Here is a 15252-nt window from a genome sequence, read left to right on the forward strand (position 1 = left end):
CCCAAATAAAATAATAAGCAAGCCGGGCATGGTAGCACATGCTTGTAACCCCAGTACTTGGAAGTTTGAGACAGGAGAGCACAGGCTTGTAGCCAGCCTCCTGGTCCTCCACAACTTAGTGAGACTCTGTTTCAAAATAAAGAATAAAAAAAAAATAGGGCTGGGGATGTAGCTTAGAGGTAGAATATCCTGGTATATCAAGAAAAAAAAAAAAACAAGAATAGGATATAAGCTGACAAATTGACAAAATAATAAATACAAAATGTCAATAAATATAAACAAGGGCTCAATCTTACTAGTAATAAAATAGAAATTAAAAATAACATTCAGATTCCATTTCTAGCTAATTAACTATTTTGTTCTGCTAGATGGTATAGTCTCAATAGCAGCCAAGTCCACTTTTTAACAAGAAGTTTGCTAATGTAAATAAAAAATAAGCCATCTATTCCCCCATTAAATAATTTATTTTAGCAAAGATGTATGTAAAGAGATCACTATGAGCCAGGTATGGTGACGGACGCTTGTAATCCCATCAGTGAAACCCTGTTTCAAAATAAAGAATAAAAAATAGGGCTGGTGGTGTAACTCAGAGGTATAATGCCCCTGAGTTCCATCTCCAGTACCACATTAAATAAATAAATTAATTAATTAAAATAAAATAAAAAAATAAAGGGATCACTATTTTATTTAATTACAGAAACATTTTCAAAATAAGCTTTCAGCAATAAACATGATCAAACTATCACACATCTCGCAGCCATTAAAATTTTTTTTCATTTTCTTTTTTATACTTTTATATAAAACTCAAATTTTCTTTAAGAAATATAGATAATTAAGAAAAAAACATGATTCTAGAAATTATCAGCAGTTAAATCCATTATGTGCTCTCGGGTCCACACTAGACTATGTGTGAAGGTGTGAAGTGGTTTACATAAGAAATGACACTGTTGTTTCTCAAGCACAGACTCTGAAAGGCTAGCTGGACTGTGTGCTTTATATATCTTAACTCATTCCAGCCTTACAGCAATCCTGCTGGGTAGATAGTACCTGTAGGCAACACTTGACTTTCAACAAAATCTGGTGCATGATATTAAAAATAAGAAAGTATTTGTTTTAAATTTAAAGTTGAAATTTTAAACTTTAAATTAAAAAATTTAAAGTCAATTTAAGATTGACTTCTGCAGTTTAAGGTAAAACATAATGAATCAGAAAGTGACCTGGACAGCAGGCTGGCTCCTGGGCAAACCAGAGCAGGAGTCGTGACGAAGCTGAAATAATGAACAGGCTGGTGGGTTTGGGAGCGGACAGAAGAAGAGAAGCCACATAGGCAAGTGTGGGCCAGGACCTCCAAGAACCTTAGCCAAGGCACTGCCCGGGGTTCCCAACCCTGTCGGCTGCCAGAGCTTAAACAAGCTTTGCTAGCTAAGCAATCTGACCACAGGTGGGTGAGGGATGGGACGTGACCAAGGACATTCAGTCTGGAGATGGCCATCTTTGGGACTTCTAGGACATTCCATTCAGGAATGGAGTCCTCCAACTCGCCTTGTTCTGAAACCTGGGGACACAATGGGATTCGGACCTACTTTTCATGAAACACTACTAAGAGGAAGAAAATGACTTCCCTCATGGACAACAGCATCCTGGTACCAGTGAGCGCTTTATTACTCAGTGTAAAGAACCCATAGTCATTCTGATTCGTACACTGTCGAGTCTCATCAGTTATATAGTCATGTTCTACAAACCTGCCCAAGCACTGGCTAATACTGAAAACTGCTCCAAAGGGAGAATCAGGGTTAGGTTCCTGTGAGCCTCCAGTCCCAATACTTTAATCCACTGGCCAATGCTCAATCTTGTTTTTTGTGTGTTTCTGTTTAAAGACATCTTATTTAATAGATAGTATTGATTCATTACTACTGGACTCTCAGACAATAACACTAACAACTAACACCCGAATAAACTTTGTCTCACACATGTGTTTTCTATATAAGGCACATCACAGCTTTTTTGCCCTCAAGGACACTAGACAGCACTTCAGTTGGGCCTGGGGACCATTATAGACAGTAGATTCATCAACAAAATGCACAAGAATGAAAAATGGCACTAAATAGGCCTTAAAAAGGGCACTTTGTTTACATTGTGAGAGATGATACAAAAAAAAAAAAGCAGCATTGCCTGTCTTAGCTGGGAATGTACACATAGGAAAATTCTCTTTTTTCTTATTGGTGCATTATAATCGTACATGTAAATGGGTACAAGATGTTAGAGGCATACATGCACACATCACTTTAGCCCTCACCCAATTCCCACCCCACTTCACACCCCCTCCATCCCTCTCATGTTGGCTTAGTGATTGACACTGATATGTTTGTGAATATACCTCAAGTACATTCAGGAGGAGAAACTCACTTTTTATTTGTTATTTTTGTTTCTCTGCATGTCCGCGAATAACTGAGCAAACAATGCAAATATTGATTTGGGGGTTACAAGTGAATTTTAGCAAACAGGCAAATTTACAAATACAGACTTTGCGAATGATGAGGATGAAATGTATGACTTAGGCAGATGAAATTGGTAAACAGGAGTCTGACACGACAGATACACCTGCTCCTAGGTGCTGACAAGACAGGCTGTTGGACCTGTGGAGCTCAGGCCAGGCCCCTGTGTGCTCTGGAAGAGCCCACCATGGCTCCCCAGAGAGCCCTCTTTGGAGGCTACTCCTTTTGTCCCTTGTGCTTTTGCACCAATGCTTATCAAACATCAGCATACATCTGGAAGGCTTGATAGAATGCAGGTCACTGGGCCCATCGTCACCTGTTCTGAATCAGTAGGTCTGTCTGAGACAGGGCTCTAGATTTTGCATTTCTAACAATTTCTTATGTGATGCTCATGCTACTAGACTAGGGCCCTCACCTTGAGGATCTGTTTTATACTATTAACCTCATTTTATAGATGAAAGCCCAAAACTTAGAAGGGCTGAGTAACTTGCTCAAAGTTTCACTAACAGCTAGTAACTGATTTCTTTTTAGAATAAGATGTGGCTGCATTCATGGTCAGCTCTTTTCTGTCTACTCTAATACCCATGGTGCAGGTTGCACTTTTCCAGGACCTATTAAGTGGTGGTTTTATTCCCAGGCTGGTCCTCAACAATCTCTTCAATCCCAGTGAGTTGGACTCTAAAATCACAGGCTCTGCTGGCTCTGCTACAGTTCCCAGGCCTGTGGCATGCAGGGCTGAGGGCACTGCAGGGAGCGGAGGAGGAAGACAAGTTCCTCTCTTGTCTTGCTCTGAGATGACTCATACTTGATGACAGCATGGGATACTGAATACAAAGGAATTATCATCAGGTAAACTAACTGGTGGATTTCAGTTGGAAGGCAGTTCAAGATAGAGATTACACTCACTGAAATGGGAAATCTGATCACCTGATTATCTGTTATCTGAGTTTGAGCCAGTGCAAAGCGCGCAGTATGATCTAAACTAGCCTTAGCTAAGATGGTCAATGTGGAAGAGATGCCTGAGAGATAATAATGACAGCCTTAACTATGAGACTCACGCCAGTTAGGGTCAGGCCCTTTGGACAAGTAGTATTCAGTTAAGGAACTGTTCCTAGGCTGTTAGATTCATTCATTGTATGTCGCATCGTATTAACTCTTTGCCTTTGCAGTAGTATTCCATACTTCTGCTTACCTACTTTTGGATTCAAGCACATTTTGCCATTGACAAAGGATGCTGAAAAATTCAATGAAATAGTGAAGAATCAGAAAATTTCTGCTAATATTGACACACCTGAAGGTGGATTTGATGCAATCATGCAAGCTGCTGTGTGTAAGGTAGGTCGAAGGAACAGTTTTATTCTATTAGCATAAATTTTATCTTTAATTAACCAATATAATTTGGGAAACTTAACTAAATTTATTTCCTTTAATCACCACATTTGATACTTAAAACAAGTTTTTGTAAATTTTTTAATTCAACCACTTTAAAATGAAGACTATTTTTATATGCTAATATTTGGATAATCAAAGAAAACTAGTAGTGTTGGAAAAATTTGGTTGGGACAATAGTCACATATGTCTAATTTTCAAAGATCAAAATCAAGTAATTTGATTTTGGATTAACTATGATAAAAGGCACAATATTAATAAAAAAGTAAAATGCCCTGAATCAGTGCATATATATGATTATATATCTCTTGTTTTTAACCAACAAAGGTCTGGAACAGCCAGAGTGAGTTTTTTGTCTCACTGCTTCTGGGACTTATATTAAAGGAGAGTCTCTGCTAGACACAGATGTAAAGAATCTCAATTAATAAGACCTCAGGTCATCCTTGGATCAGTAATCCTTATACTTATATTAGGTTTATAATTTTTGAATAACATAATTAAAAAGAGAAATATATGCTTACCTGTTGGCTGACATTTTAGTGAGACAAGCTGCTTTGAATATGTTTTGTCTTACATTTTAACTAGTTTCACTTGAGTTTGGATTTGGGGTTATCTATGACCTCCCCATCTCCTCCTCTCATTTTTCTGATAAATTGAAGGCTGAACAGTAAAAATAATTATGTAAAAGTCAAGATAAACAGAATATTATTTTTTTCTGAAGCATAAATCATCTGAAAATGTTATCCAGGAAAAAGCAAATGCCAGTCTTTCATGTTGTTAATGGAGTATCAATGCACAATAGATGCGAAAGGCTAAATTAGATAGACCGGCAATATATTTTTAAATAATCTGAACGTATCCAAGCAGAATCGATTCACACCCTAGTAAGGCCTGCCTCTTCCAATGCAACCCAGATGTTTCTTTCTGACTGCAGGAAAAAATTGGCTGGCGGAACGACTCGCTGCATCTCTTGGTCTTTGTGAGCGATGCGGACTCTCACTTTGGAATGGACAGCAAACTGGCAGGCATTGTCATTCCCAACGACGGGCTCTGTCACTTGGACAGCAAGAACGAATACTCCATGTCAACTGTGTTGGTATGCATCCCCCAGTCCGGACTATTTTCTGGGCCACAAATAGGCAAATGAAGCAACCAATGCTGTAAAGCCACATGAAATCACTCACGCTTGCTAAAAGCAGAGCATGCTTTCTGATTTGAGATTTACAAGTTGCCTCTCCCTTTCCTCATAATCATTAGAGGTCCCCCTCAAGCATAGATGGGTGGTGGAGACATATAAGAAGTTTGGATCTACCGTGACCCATGTGATCCCAGAATGCCCTCAGCTTCTCAAAGATCCCAGGGCCAGCAAAAAGCAGCACAGGCCAGTGTTTTCTATTCTCAAGCACAGCCCTAGCAGTGGGGCCCAGACCAGAGCGGTAACACCCAGGGTTTGCTATGAATGATCGTCACTAAATCATGCTGTGCTCCATGGGAAACAACTAGTCAGGTACTGTGCATTGACATTTGACTTATCTTCTGTCATTTAAAAAATGCTGATGACATGAAAACTTGACTTTTGTAGAACAAGGTAAAGTTTTCAGAGCTCTTTTGGCATACAGGATCTTCACCGAACCCCATGTATCCAACTGCTTTCCCTGAGCACACGATGTGGCTGCTGTTTGTGTACGTTATTCCCTCTACCTGAAATGCCCTTCTTCCTAGGCGGCTGACAAACTCTTAATTACCTTTTTAAGACCCAGCTCAATCATCACTGTGCCCAGAGAGCCCTCTTTGACCTCCATTGGGTCTCAGAGCAATTAATTTCTCCCTTTGTCCTTATACATAGATGTTTTCTTGCACCTCTTGCACATCTCCATATGGTGATGTGCTTTTTACAGTTGTCTATCTTTACATGCACAGTTCTTAGGGACAAGGCTGGTCTATTATCCCTGTTTCCTGACAACATAGTGCCTGGAACACAGTGGGTGTTGACTAAAGTATGAAATGAGTTGAATTATGATGGACCAACCTGGGGAGGTCATATTATCCCCATTTAACACAGGAGAAATATGGTTCAGGAAATGTAAGCAATTTCTCAAAACAGCAATGCACAAATGAAGTACATAAATGTGAAAATAGAAAAACCCATGATTTTAGCATCAGTAGGAAAAACTCTTCCTTACAAACCCTAACGGTTCATAAATTACTCAATACCATTCCTTGACCTGTTTTTAAATTTAATATGTATAATTTTCCTTAACATTTGATCACTTATGTTCTCCAAACATATTTTCTCTCTCACTCTCTCGTTGTTGTTGTTGTTGTTGTTGTTGTTGTTGTTGGCATTTGAACCCAGAGGCATTCTACTTCCAAGCTATACCCAACCCTTTTTACTTTTTATTTTGAAACAAGGTCTTGCTGAATTGCCGGGGGATTTCGCTAAGTTGCTGAGGCTGGCATCAAATCTGTGATTGATTTTCCTGTCTCAGCCTTCCAAATACCGGGATTACAGGCGTGCACCACCACACCTGGCATATATTTCCTTTAATAACAAAATTTTCCTTTTTATATCATCATAGCAGCAAGAATAATCACTTTTTGTCTTTCGGTCAATGAGAGGCAAAAAAATTGAGAAATGGATTCCTTTTCATTACCTTTTTCTTACAACTTTTAAAATGTCTTATAATATGACATTTTGAGAATAGGAAGATTGCAGAAGTAAACACTACCTATTACCTACTATGACCTTTTCAAATAATGAACATTCAGTTCATTCTTGCTCAATAAGTTGCTACACATGTGCAAAAGTCATGGACTATTTCCATGCCCCTGGGTTCTTTAAGCATTTTCTATCTACTTAAAACTAGGCCAGATTCCTGGGGCCACAAAATAACAAGAGGTGGTTCGTGGCCTTGAACCGCTGATAGAGTTGTGCAAAATTAGACCCATAGATCTTTTTCACACAGGAAACTGCATCCTGTGTGGCCCCTGCGTTGTGATCCTAGTTCTGCACACACAGCAGCTGGAAAGTACAGGAATGTGCGTAGAAAGGCCAGCACAGAGAGACTTAGGCATTAGAATGGAAGATGCTTCAATTTTGGGGAAGTTGAAAAACAGAAGAAATGAAAGCTGCTAGAACCAGGAAATCTTATATTATCTGGCATATGCACTAATCAAAATTAAAATATGCTTATATGGCACCTATAAACCATAGTTGCAGCTGGGAAATTCACCTAAATATTTTAAGCAAAACTACACTTACCCTCAACTTGAAATATGTATTTAAAGAAGAATTTAGACAAAAATACTCTAGTGGTGCCAAGAATATAAGACTATATCACATTAGTGTGCAGGAGGGCTCGTTTATCAATGTTCCTCCCTTTGGGTTGACTTTAGTCATAACTGGCACATTCTTAACTTAATTACTTGTAGGATACTCCCTCATCTGGGCTTCCTCTTTGTGCAGGATCCACATTTGGATTCATAAGACAGGCTAATATGCTTCATGTTTTCCAAACTTGAAAAGAAAAGTCCATCATCAAATTTGATACTTAATGACTTCAATTTTCTTTAAGTACTTAATGTGTCAATGAACTAGAAGTACAATAAATTTTCAATGATCTAGTAAAAATATTGCAGGATCCTATATAACCAAGTTATGACAATAAAAAGACAATAAGACCAAATCCAAGAACCAGTATGTGAATGTGTCCAATCAGACAAATGTAGGAATTATAGTACGTAATTCCTCAGCAGATTGTCCCTTTCTTGACCTTAATGTCACTTCATCCTCACTTCATCTAATTCCAGTCAGTTTCAGAGCTACAAGATCCACCTCCGACGCATAGATCACAGTCTAATGGCCCCTCCCTTGCTTCAACAGTCTCACCTGCGAGTGAGTGGCACTTAGAAGAAGAAATGTTTCTCTACCCTTGAAAATATGACATGCTATGTAAGCCTTTAAATAAATTTTTAGTGATTTTAGAAAGGAGAGAGCATGATATACCACACTGACAGGAACTGACTCTTAGTACTTAATTGAACTTACAAAATTTAGGAGACAATTATTGAACCAACGAAGTAAAGAATGTTAATTGTGTATTTGTTTACTTAGGGTGATAGATACTGAAGTGCCCAACTTACTAAGATATCTTTATTATATTATTTTATTAAGATGGTACTTAAAACCTACATATTAATTTTAGGAATATCCAACAATTGGACAACTCATTGACAAACTGGTACAAAACAACGTGCTTTTAATCTTTGCTGTAACCCAAGAACAAGTTCATTTATATGAGGTAAGAAATATTATAGTAATCTATGCATATCTATGTTTATAGCAGCATAATTCAATAACCAAATTATGGAACCAACCTAGGTGTCCATCAACAAATGAATGGATTACAAAATTATGGGATATACACACAGCAGAATTCTACTCAGTAGTAAAAGAAAATAAAATTACATCACTTGTAGGAAAATGGATAGAGCTGGAGAGTAACCAGTCACAGAAGGCAAAGATAAGTTTTTTTTCATATGTGACAACTAGGGAGTAAAATCAGGTTACAAGAGGGATAAAGCAGGAGAAGCCCCAGTGGAGTGATGGAAGGAGTTTGGGGGAGGGTGGTTGGAAGAGAGATTTAACAAAAGAAACTTTCTTCCTTTTATTTATTTATTTATTTATTTATTTATTTATTTATTTATTTATTTTTGCAATGCTGGGGGTGGAATCCAAGGGCATTCTACCTTTGAGCTACACCCCCAGCCCTATTTTTATTCTTTATTTTGAAACAAGGTCTCACTGAGTTGCAAAGGGCCTCACTAAGTACCTGAGGTTGTCCACGAACCTCCTGTCTCAGCCTCCTGAATGCTGGGATTACAAGTATGTACCACCATTGACATTACGTACATATATGAAATCCTCAACCCCAATTTCAATATCATGTATGGGGGACGGGAGAGAGTAGGGAGCCGGGAAGAAGCTCACCAAGCGCTGTGTGGTGTGTGTGTGTGTGTGTGTGTGTGTGTGTGTGTGTGTGTGTCTCTATCACTCTGAACTACATTATAATTTGAGATTACAATGCACCAATAAAAGTGTGTTTAAAAAATTAACTTTGAGTTCAACACATGGGAAAGTCATTAGATAATCACTAACATGTACCAAATGCACTGGGCACTTGGAGAAGTGGATTCATTTACTGCCTGTGGTTTACAATTAAGAACATGGAATGCGGTAGCATGTGGGACAGATGTGGTAGGACAAGGAAGAAAGAGGTCCAGAAATGAACCAGGTAAGTTGGAAGGGAGAACCAATAAACATCGGACCACACACCTGGAGGAAAGTTAGTCTATCTACTCATGAACTATTTCATCTGATGAGGAGGGAATAAACAACAGATAAAATATTAAGAGTGGGAGAATCGACTTTAAAGTCTTTGACATTTGCAAATCAGACACATGAAAATGACACAAGGAGAGACTCAACTCGAGCTATTGAGAAGTAGAAAGTTAAAAGAAAAAACTTAAATTGAACTAAAGATAATTTATCCTGTAAAGTAGTTGGATTTATAGCTCAAGTTTGGGGATGGCAGCACAAAACTACAAAAAGGGAATTATTTTGTTAGATGAAATAATATAAATAGTATACCAAATATAAACATAAACAGTAAACCATATACTCAAATATAAAGATTTCTGAGTTTTTTTCTAGCCCAAGAAAAAACATTATGTCAAAATGTTCTAAATTGAAGCACTAGCAAATGTCCTATTCCTTCCTCATCTGCAGTTTCACAAAGAAGGAATCTTTAGCATGAGCTCCAGAAAATGCAGAGAAATAAAATTATCTGTGCCATTTTTGCAGAAGTGTCAAATACTCATAAATCCAGAGTCTGATCCCCCATTCCTTTTGAAAGGACCTCTTAACTTGCTTGGTGACTTTACAGGGCCCGGGGAAACTCTGAGATTATTTCACAGAAGGTTTTGATTAAATGCACTCAGAACTAAGCACAGTGTAGCCCATGAACTTGCATCAGGTTCTGTAGAAAAGATCTAGGAGAAGATGCTATCTTGCATTTTTAATGAGAGAACTACATTGTACTCCCAGGTGAGATAGCCCGGTGCTGCAAAAAGCAAGGCGGTCCCTTGCAATCCAGCTCTGTACTGGAAGCTTTTGTCCTACTCGGAGACCACGTGGGTTCACCTGATCTGAGCATTATCTTAAGGCTTTTTACTATGTGATACTTGTTTCCACTGGTTTTAAGTAGTAGAGTTGCAGTAAAAAAAATTTTTTAAAAAGCCCAAATACAATAGTGAGTCTATTCTGCCTTTGATCCTTAAGGCTAAAGCAAGAGGACTCTGGGGGTCACCACACCTCCTCCTCAGCAGGGCCCCCAGCTTAGGGGGGAAGGGGAGCTGCACAGAACTTGTTTTTAAAAGAGTGTCTGGAGAACTCAATTGATGATCATGAACAGAGACTCCCATAATTCATTTTGGTAATAGTCTTTAAGACTCACAACTCATTTATACGCCTCTCCCAAACTGCTATTAAAAAGACAGAGGAAGATGAAAAATAGCTGTGCAGCCAAATAGAATCTGTTGGGTTTAAGCTAGTCGCACCCTCAGTTCTCCCATTGCAAAAGAAACGATCATTTCCAAGGAAAACACCAGATTAAAGCCTGCCTCTAATATAACAGCAGGACATTTATTTTGCCTGCCTGCTAATCTCATTATGAGACAAATTTATGTTCTGTCATGATCCATGGTCCTTGCCATTCAGCCTTCACTAAATTCAAAGGGACATTTTCAGGAAGCCACGCAGCAGCCCAGGTCGGCAGCCCACTCTGACTCTAGTCATTTCATTATTTTGTTTTTATTCTGATGGGCTCATCATTCTGTCTACATTTGTGAAGCCTGGCGGCAGCCTGGCCCAAAGATAATGACAGCAACACCGCACTTCCCCCAAGGCTTCACACTGCGTGAAAATGCTGTTCTCTTGTTTTATTGATAATGAAAACCGAAAATAGACCAATAATGGTCTGTGTTGCCCTTCCGTTTAAATCTCTAAGAAGGAGCCCAGTGCACTGCAGAGTCCTGTGCAACCTGATGTTTGGATAGCTGTGATGTGAGAAACATAACTACCAAGGAATCACTGGAAAACAAACCAGCGGTAGGACAAATAAAGCAACTAAGTGTTGAGATCTAATGGAAATTTCAGAAGGCAAATTATTTGCTGGGGCTCTGTGCTAAGCATAGCATGTGCTTGCGGCAGGCAGGGGGTGGTGAGGTTCAATGGCGGCTCTGTCTTGCAGCAAATAAGATTTATGTTGCCCACTCATGGAAGGCAGGGACAATGGCTGGGTTTTTGTGTTTTTGTTTTTGTTTTTGTCAGTCATTTTGGTAGGATGCTCTGGATTGCCCAGGTGTTAAGTGTTGTACGTTGTTGTAACCGAGATGAACAGACTATACAGTAAGCAGTTTTATCTTAGGTTCAGTGTGACTATCGTGTGCACCCCAGACTCTAGCAAACAGATGATTTTGAACAAACTGATTATTATGAACAGTTTCCTGTTTGTCCAATGATAGGGTTCAAAAGATAATGATAGATAATGGGCTGAGCAGTAGGTAGTATATTACATTCTAGTGCTAAATACCATTTTGAATCAGGATTCAATTACCCAAGTTTAGAAAAAATGTTATCTCTCCTCTGTTGTTTTTAAATGTTTACTGTTAATTTACATGAAGATAGGATCAGACCACTAGATCCCCAATGGCCTAATTTGACTAGTCTTTCCTTCCTAGTGAGATACTGAGATAAAAGCAATTTAGTCAATATTCCTTACTACACTGTCGAATCATATTATGAAAACCTCCGGTTATTTGCAAGACTTTACAATATCCCGTATGTTTTCAAAATTTCTACATTTGGCTGAAAAAGATGATTTTTGTGAAATTAATAGCAATAATTATTATATGACCTGGTGTTTATAGAATGATGTTGAAACACAGTACTAAGAAATCAAATAAGAAGTTTATTGATAATAGACACATATGTAAACAGGACCTGTATGTCCACTAATGATGTCCCTGTGGTTATTAGGACAGTGATGTGCCTAAAGCATACAGCCAGGGGTGCAAACGTGTTACAAACATCATCTCTGAAGAGCTTGGTGGTTCCTGCCTGTCCTCCTATTTAGGCCAATTCTTGTGACACGGGTTTACAGCGTTTGTCGAATGAGTAAACACGGCAATCAAAACACTTCACCTTTTTCTAAAATTGGGTCAAATGTTCTAAGTAGTGACTTGAAGTTTCGCATGACAAACATTCACCAAGGTTTAGGAAGCTCAGGCACACAGAGCAGGTGGGGTGAGAGCATCTGACCATTGCTGGGATCCTTGGAAACCTGAGCTGTTCCTTCTACCCCGGCCCCAGATGGCGCCAGAGAGAATGAACCTGCTGGAGAAGCTCCACAGCCTTCCTAGTGGGCCACCAAAGGAAACCCCATAGTAATTACATACCCTCAGACTATTAGATGGAAAAGCACGCCCAAAGAGTCACCATGGCAGGCTAGGAGCCCAGTGTTCTCGGAGACTTCATGAAAGTTACGTATCATACACAAGTCTCAGTTTCTCAGGAATCAGTAAACTCATTTGTGTTATTTCAGCCCTTCTCTCTTCTCTGGCTCTTGTAAGCTTTCCATGTAGCAGGGGAGGGAAGGAGGCAGTGAAAATGGAGAGACTTAAAATAGATTTAGACCCCTTTGCTACTTGTTAGCCTGTTCAACTATGGCTTGGTTTTATAATATTTTTGCCAGAAAAGATTGAAACAATTTTTCTCCAGTGGAAATCCCTTTATATCTCCAGTCTCGGTTTGTTGTTATTTGGGTGGTACTGAGGATCAAACCCAGAGACATTCTGTCTCTGAGCTATGACCTCAGTCCTATTTTATTATTTTGAAACAGGACCTCACTAAGTTGCTGAGGTTGACCTGGAATCTGCCATATTCCGGTCGCAGCCTCTAAAGTGCTGGGATTACAGATGTGTGCCGCTGTACCCAGATTCCATCCTTAGTTTTTATAAAATAAAAGGAATGAACCCACCTCCAACATTAACAGTCATTGACTGACCCCTGACCCTGGGGCTGAAGGGGGGGGGTCAATTACCATGAATTCTAATAATTTCTACACAGATAATGAAGTTAACTATAATGTATCTAAGTTGGGGGGGATAATCTAAACAATTGTTCTCTAGCCTATCAATGTCATCCTATAATTGGATTTTAGTGAAAATAAAATCTGGAGCTGGGCATGGTGGCATATCTCTGTAATCCCAATACTTGGGAGGCTGAGATTGGAGGATCACAATTAGTGAGACTCTGAGCAACTCAGCGAGACCCTATTTCAAAGTAAAAATAAATAAATAAATAAATAAATAAGGTATTAGAACTTCTCTGGGTTCAATCCCCAGTATTCTAAAAAAAAAATTCTAGAAGTAAAATACAGTTTGGAGGATTAAAAGACATCTCCATGGAGTTCATAAATTGTTCTTAATTCAAGTGTAATGGAAAAGATTTTGATTTTTTCTTAATTGTAGTATCTGGGAACAAAGACTGAGGAGAGCCAACTGCCTACACCTTCCTTGTTAATGAAAAGATACCTCAGAGAGGGAGGATTTGGAAATAAAACTGTCCTCAAATTATTAGGCAACATTGGTAGGAGTATTTTCCAACTAATTAGTAACTCTCAACCATGACAAATCATCAATATTTACCCCTTAGATCACACATGGTACGTTTCTCCTAAAGAACTCCAAAGCTCAACATCCAGAAAATAAACACACAGAAAGAAAAAGGTACAGATTTGAAATAGGTCCTTCATGAGGTATTCTCTTAGGCCAACCCATGTAAAAAGATTAAATTTTACCAATACAAGATCTAAATGTTTCGAGATTTTCTGATACCTGAAACGCCTAGCATCTCCTTTGACCAAGATTCTATTGACTGTATTCATTCACAAATCATCAAACTTCTCATGAGGGCCTCCCTTGAGGCAGGCCAGAGCATGTGACTGCAGAGAGTAAAAGGCAGGGCCCGCCACCCTAAGTCTCATGGAGTATGCGCAGACTTGTAAGCCAATCAATCGCCCCCGAAACAGGATGAGGACTTTTAGAAACCCTGTTCTACTAGGAGATCCCATGAAAGTTTTGCTGAGATCCAGTTTTTATGTGTGTCACCGTTTTTGCTCTTTTCTGGATTTTTTGTTGTTGTTGTTAGTTGGTTGGTTGGTTGGTAGGTTGGTACTGGAGATTGAACCCAGGGGTGTTCTACCACTGAGCTATACCACCCAGTCCTATTTTATTTTATTTTATTTTATTTTATTTTATTTTTTGTTTTAAAACTGAGTCTCACTAGGGTGCTGAAAGTCTCTAAGTTGCTAAGGCTAGTCTCAAACCTGCAATCCTCCTATCTCAACTTCCCAAGTACTGGGATTACAGGCATGTGCCCATGTACCCAGCTTCTATTCTATTTTCTAAGGAGCAGTGGATTAACTGGCAATCATAAAACTGCCTTCAATGCTCAGAGTATCATAGTGTTTACCTTTGTAGGGGTAAAACTGAGGGCCAGGGATGACATGCAACAATGACTATAATAATACTAGGGCAACAGGAAATGATTGCAGAGACCTTATTAGGTAGCAGCCTGAGTATTAAGAATTTGACACTTATTTTATCATTTAATTGTCATCTAGTGGCTATAGAACCCAAAATAGCAAAACAAATTATCCTAGAGAGTCAGGTTCTAGAGCCAGATAATCTGAGTCTACAACCTCAATCCCTGAAATAGTCATTGTTGAACCTGGACTGCTGCAGGGAAACAACATGCCAATTCCTAACCACTAGACCACCAGACACACAGCCTTCAAAATACAGAAAACAACTCTAATGTCACTTTAACAGCACAGAGCCCAAGGGTGGTGCACAGCTGCCTGACAGATGGACCAACAGATGAATTTCCTTTAAACAGAAGAGTCCTCCAAGGCCAGGAGACATTTGGACCTGTACTGTTACTGTTCGTTTAAATGAACAGAGCAATTTAGAGCTGTGTAGCCAGGAGTGGTGGTGCACACCTGTAATCCTAGTACTTGGGAGGCAGAGGCAGGAAGATTGCATATTCAAGGCCAGTTTAGCAAAACTTTATTTCAAATACAAAATAAAATAGGGCAGGGGTGTAGCTCAGAGGCAGAATGCCCCTGGGTTCAATCCCCAGAACTAATACTAACAATAATAATAACAAAAACAACAGTATTCTAAAGAAGGCTGGGGGTAGAATACCCCTGGGTTTAATCCCCAAAACCACCTGAATGAATGAATG

At 39.1% G+C, this 15252-nt stretch overlaps 1 protein-coding gene across 1 annotated transcript in view; it reads left to right on the forward strand.

The window, feature by feature from the left end:
• Positions 1-15252, forward strand: part of ITGB6 (integrin subunit beta 6) — a gene marked incomplete at its 3' end in the record, with an annotated part of 78484 nt that overhangs the window by 17859 nt on the left and 45373 nt on the right. The window contains exons 6-8 of the mRNA XM_080689391.1: positions 3665-3830; positions 4819-4980; positions 8090-8185. Coding sequence (XP_080545517.1) covers positions 3665-3830; positions 4819-4980; positions 8090-8185 — 424 coding nt within the window. The remainder of the gene's footprint in view (positions 1-3664; positions 3831-4818; positions 4981-8089; positions 8186-15252) is intronic.

This window comes from Muscardinus avellanarius (assembly GCF_963383645.1).
Source record: "Muscardinus avellanarius genome assembly, chromosome: 2".
Taxonomy (NCBI): domain Eukaryota; kingdom Metazoa; phylum Chordata; class Mammalia; order Rodentia; family Gliridae; genus Muscardinus; species Muscardinus avellanarius.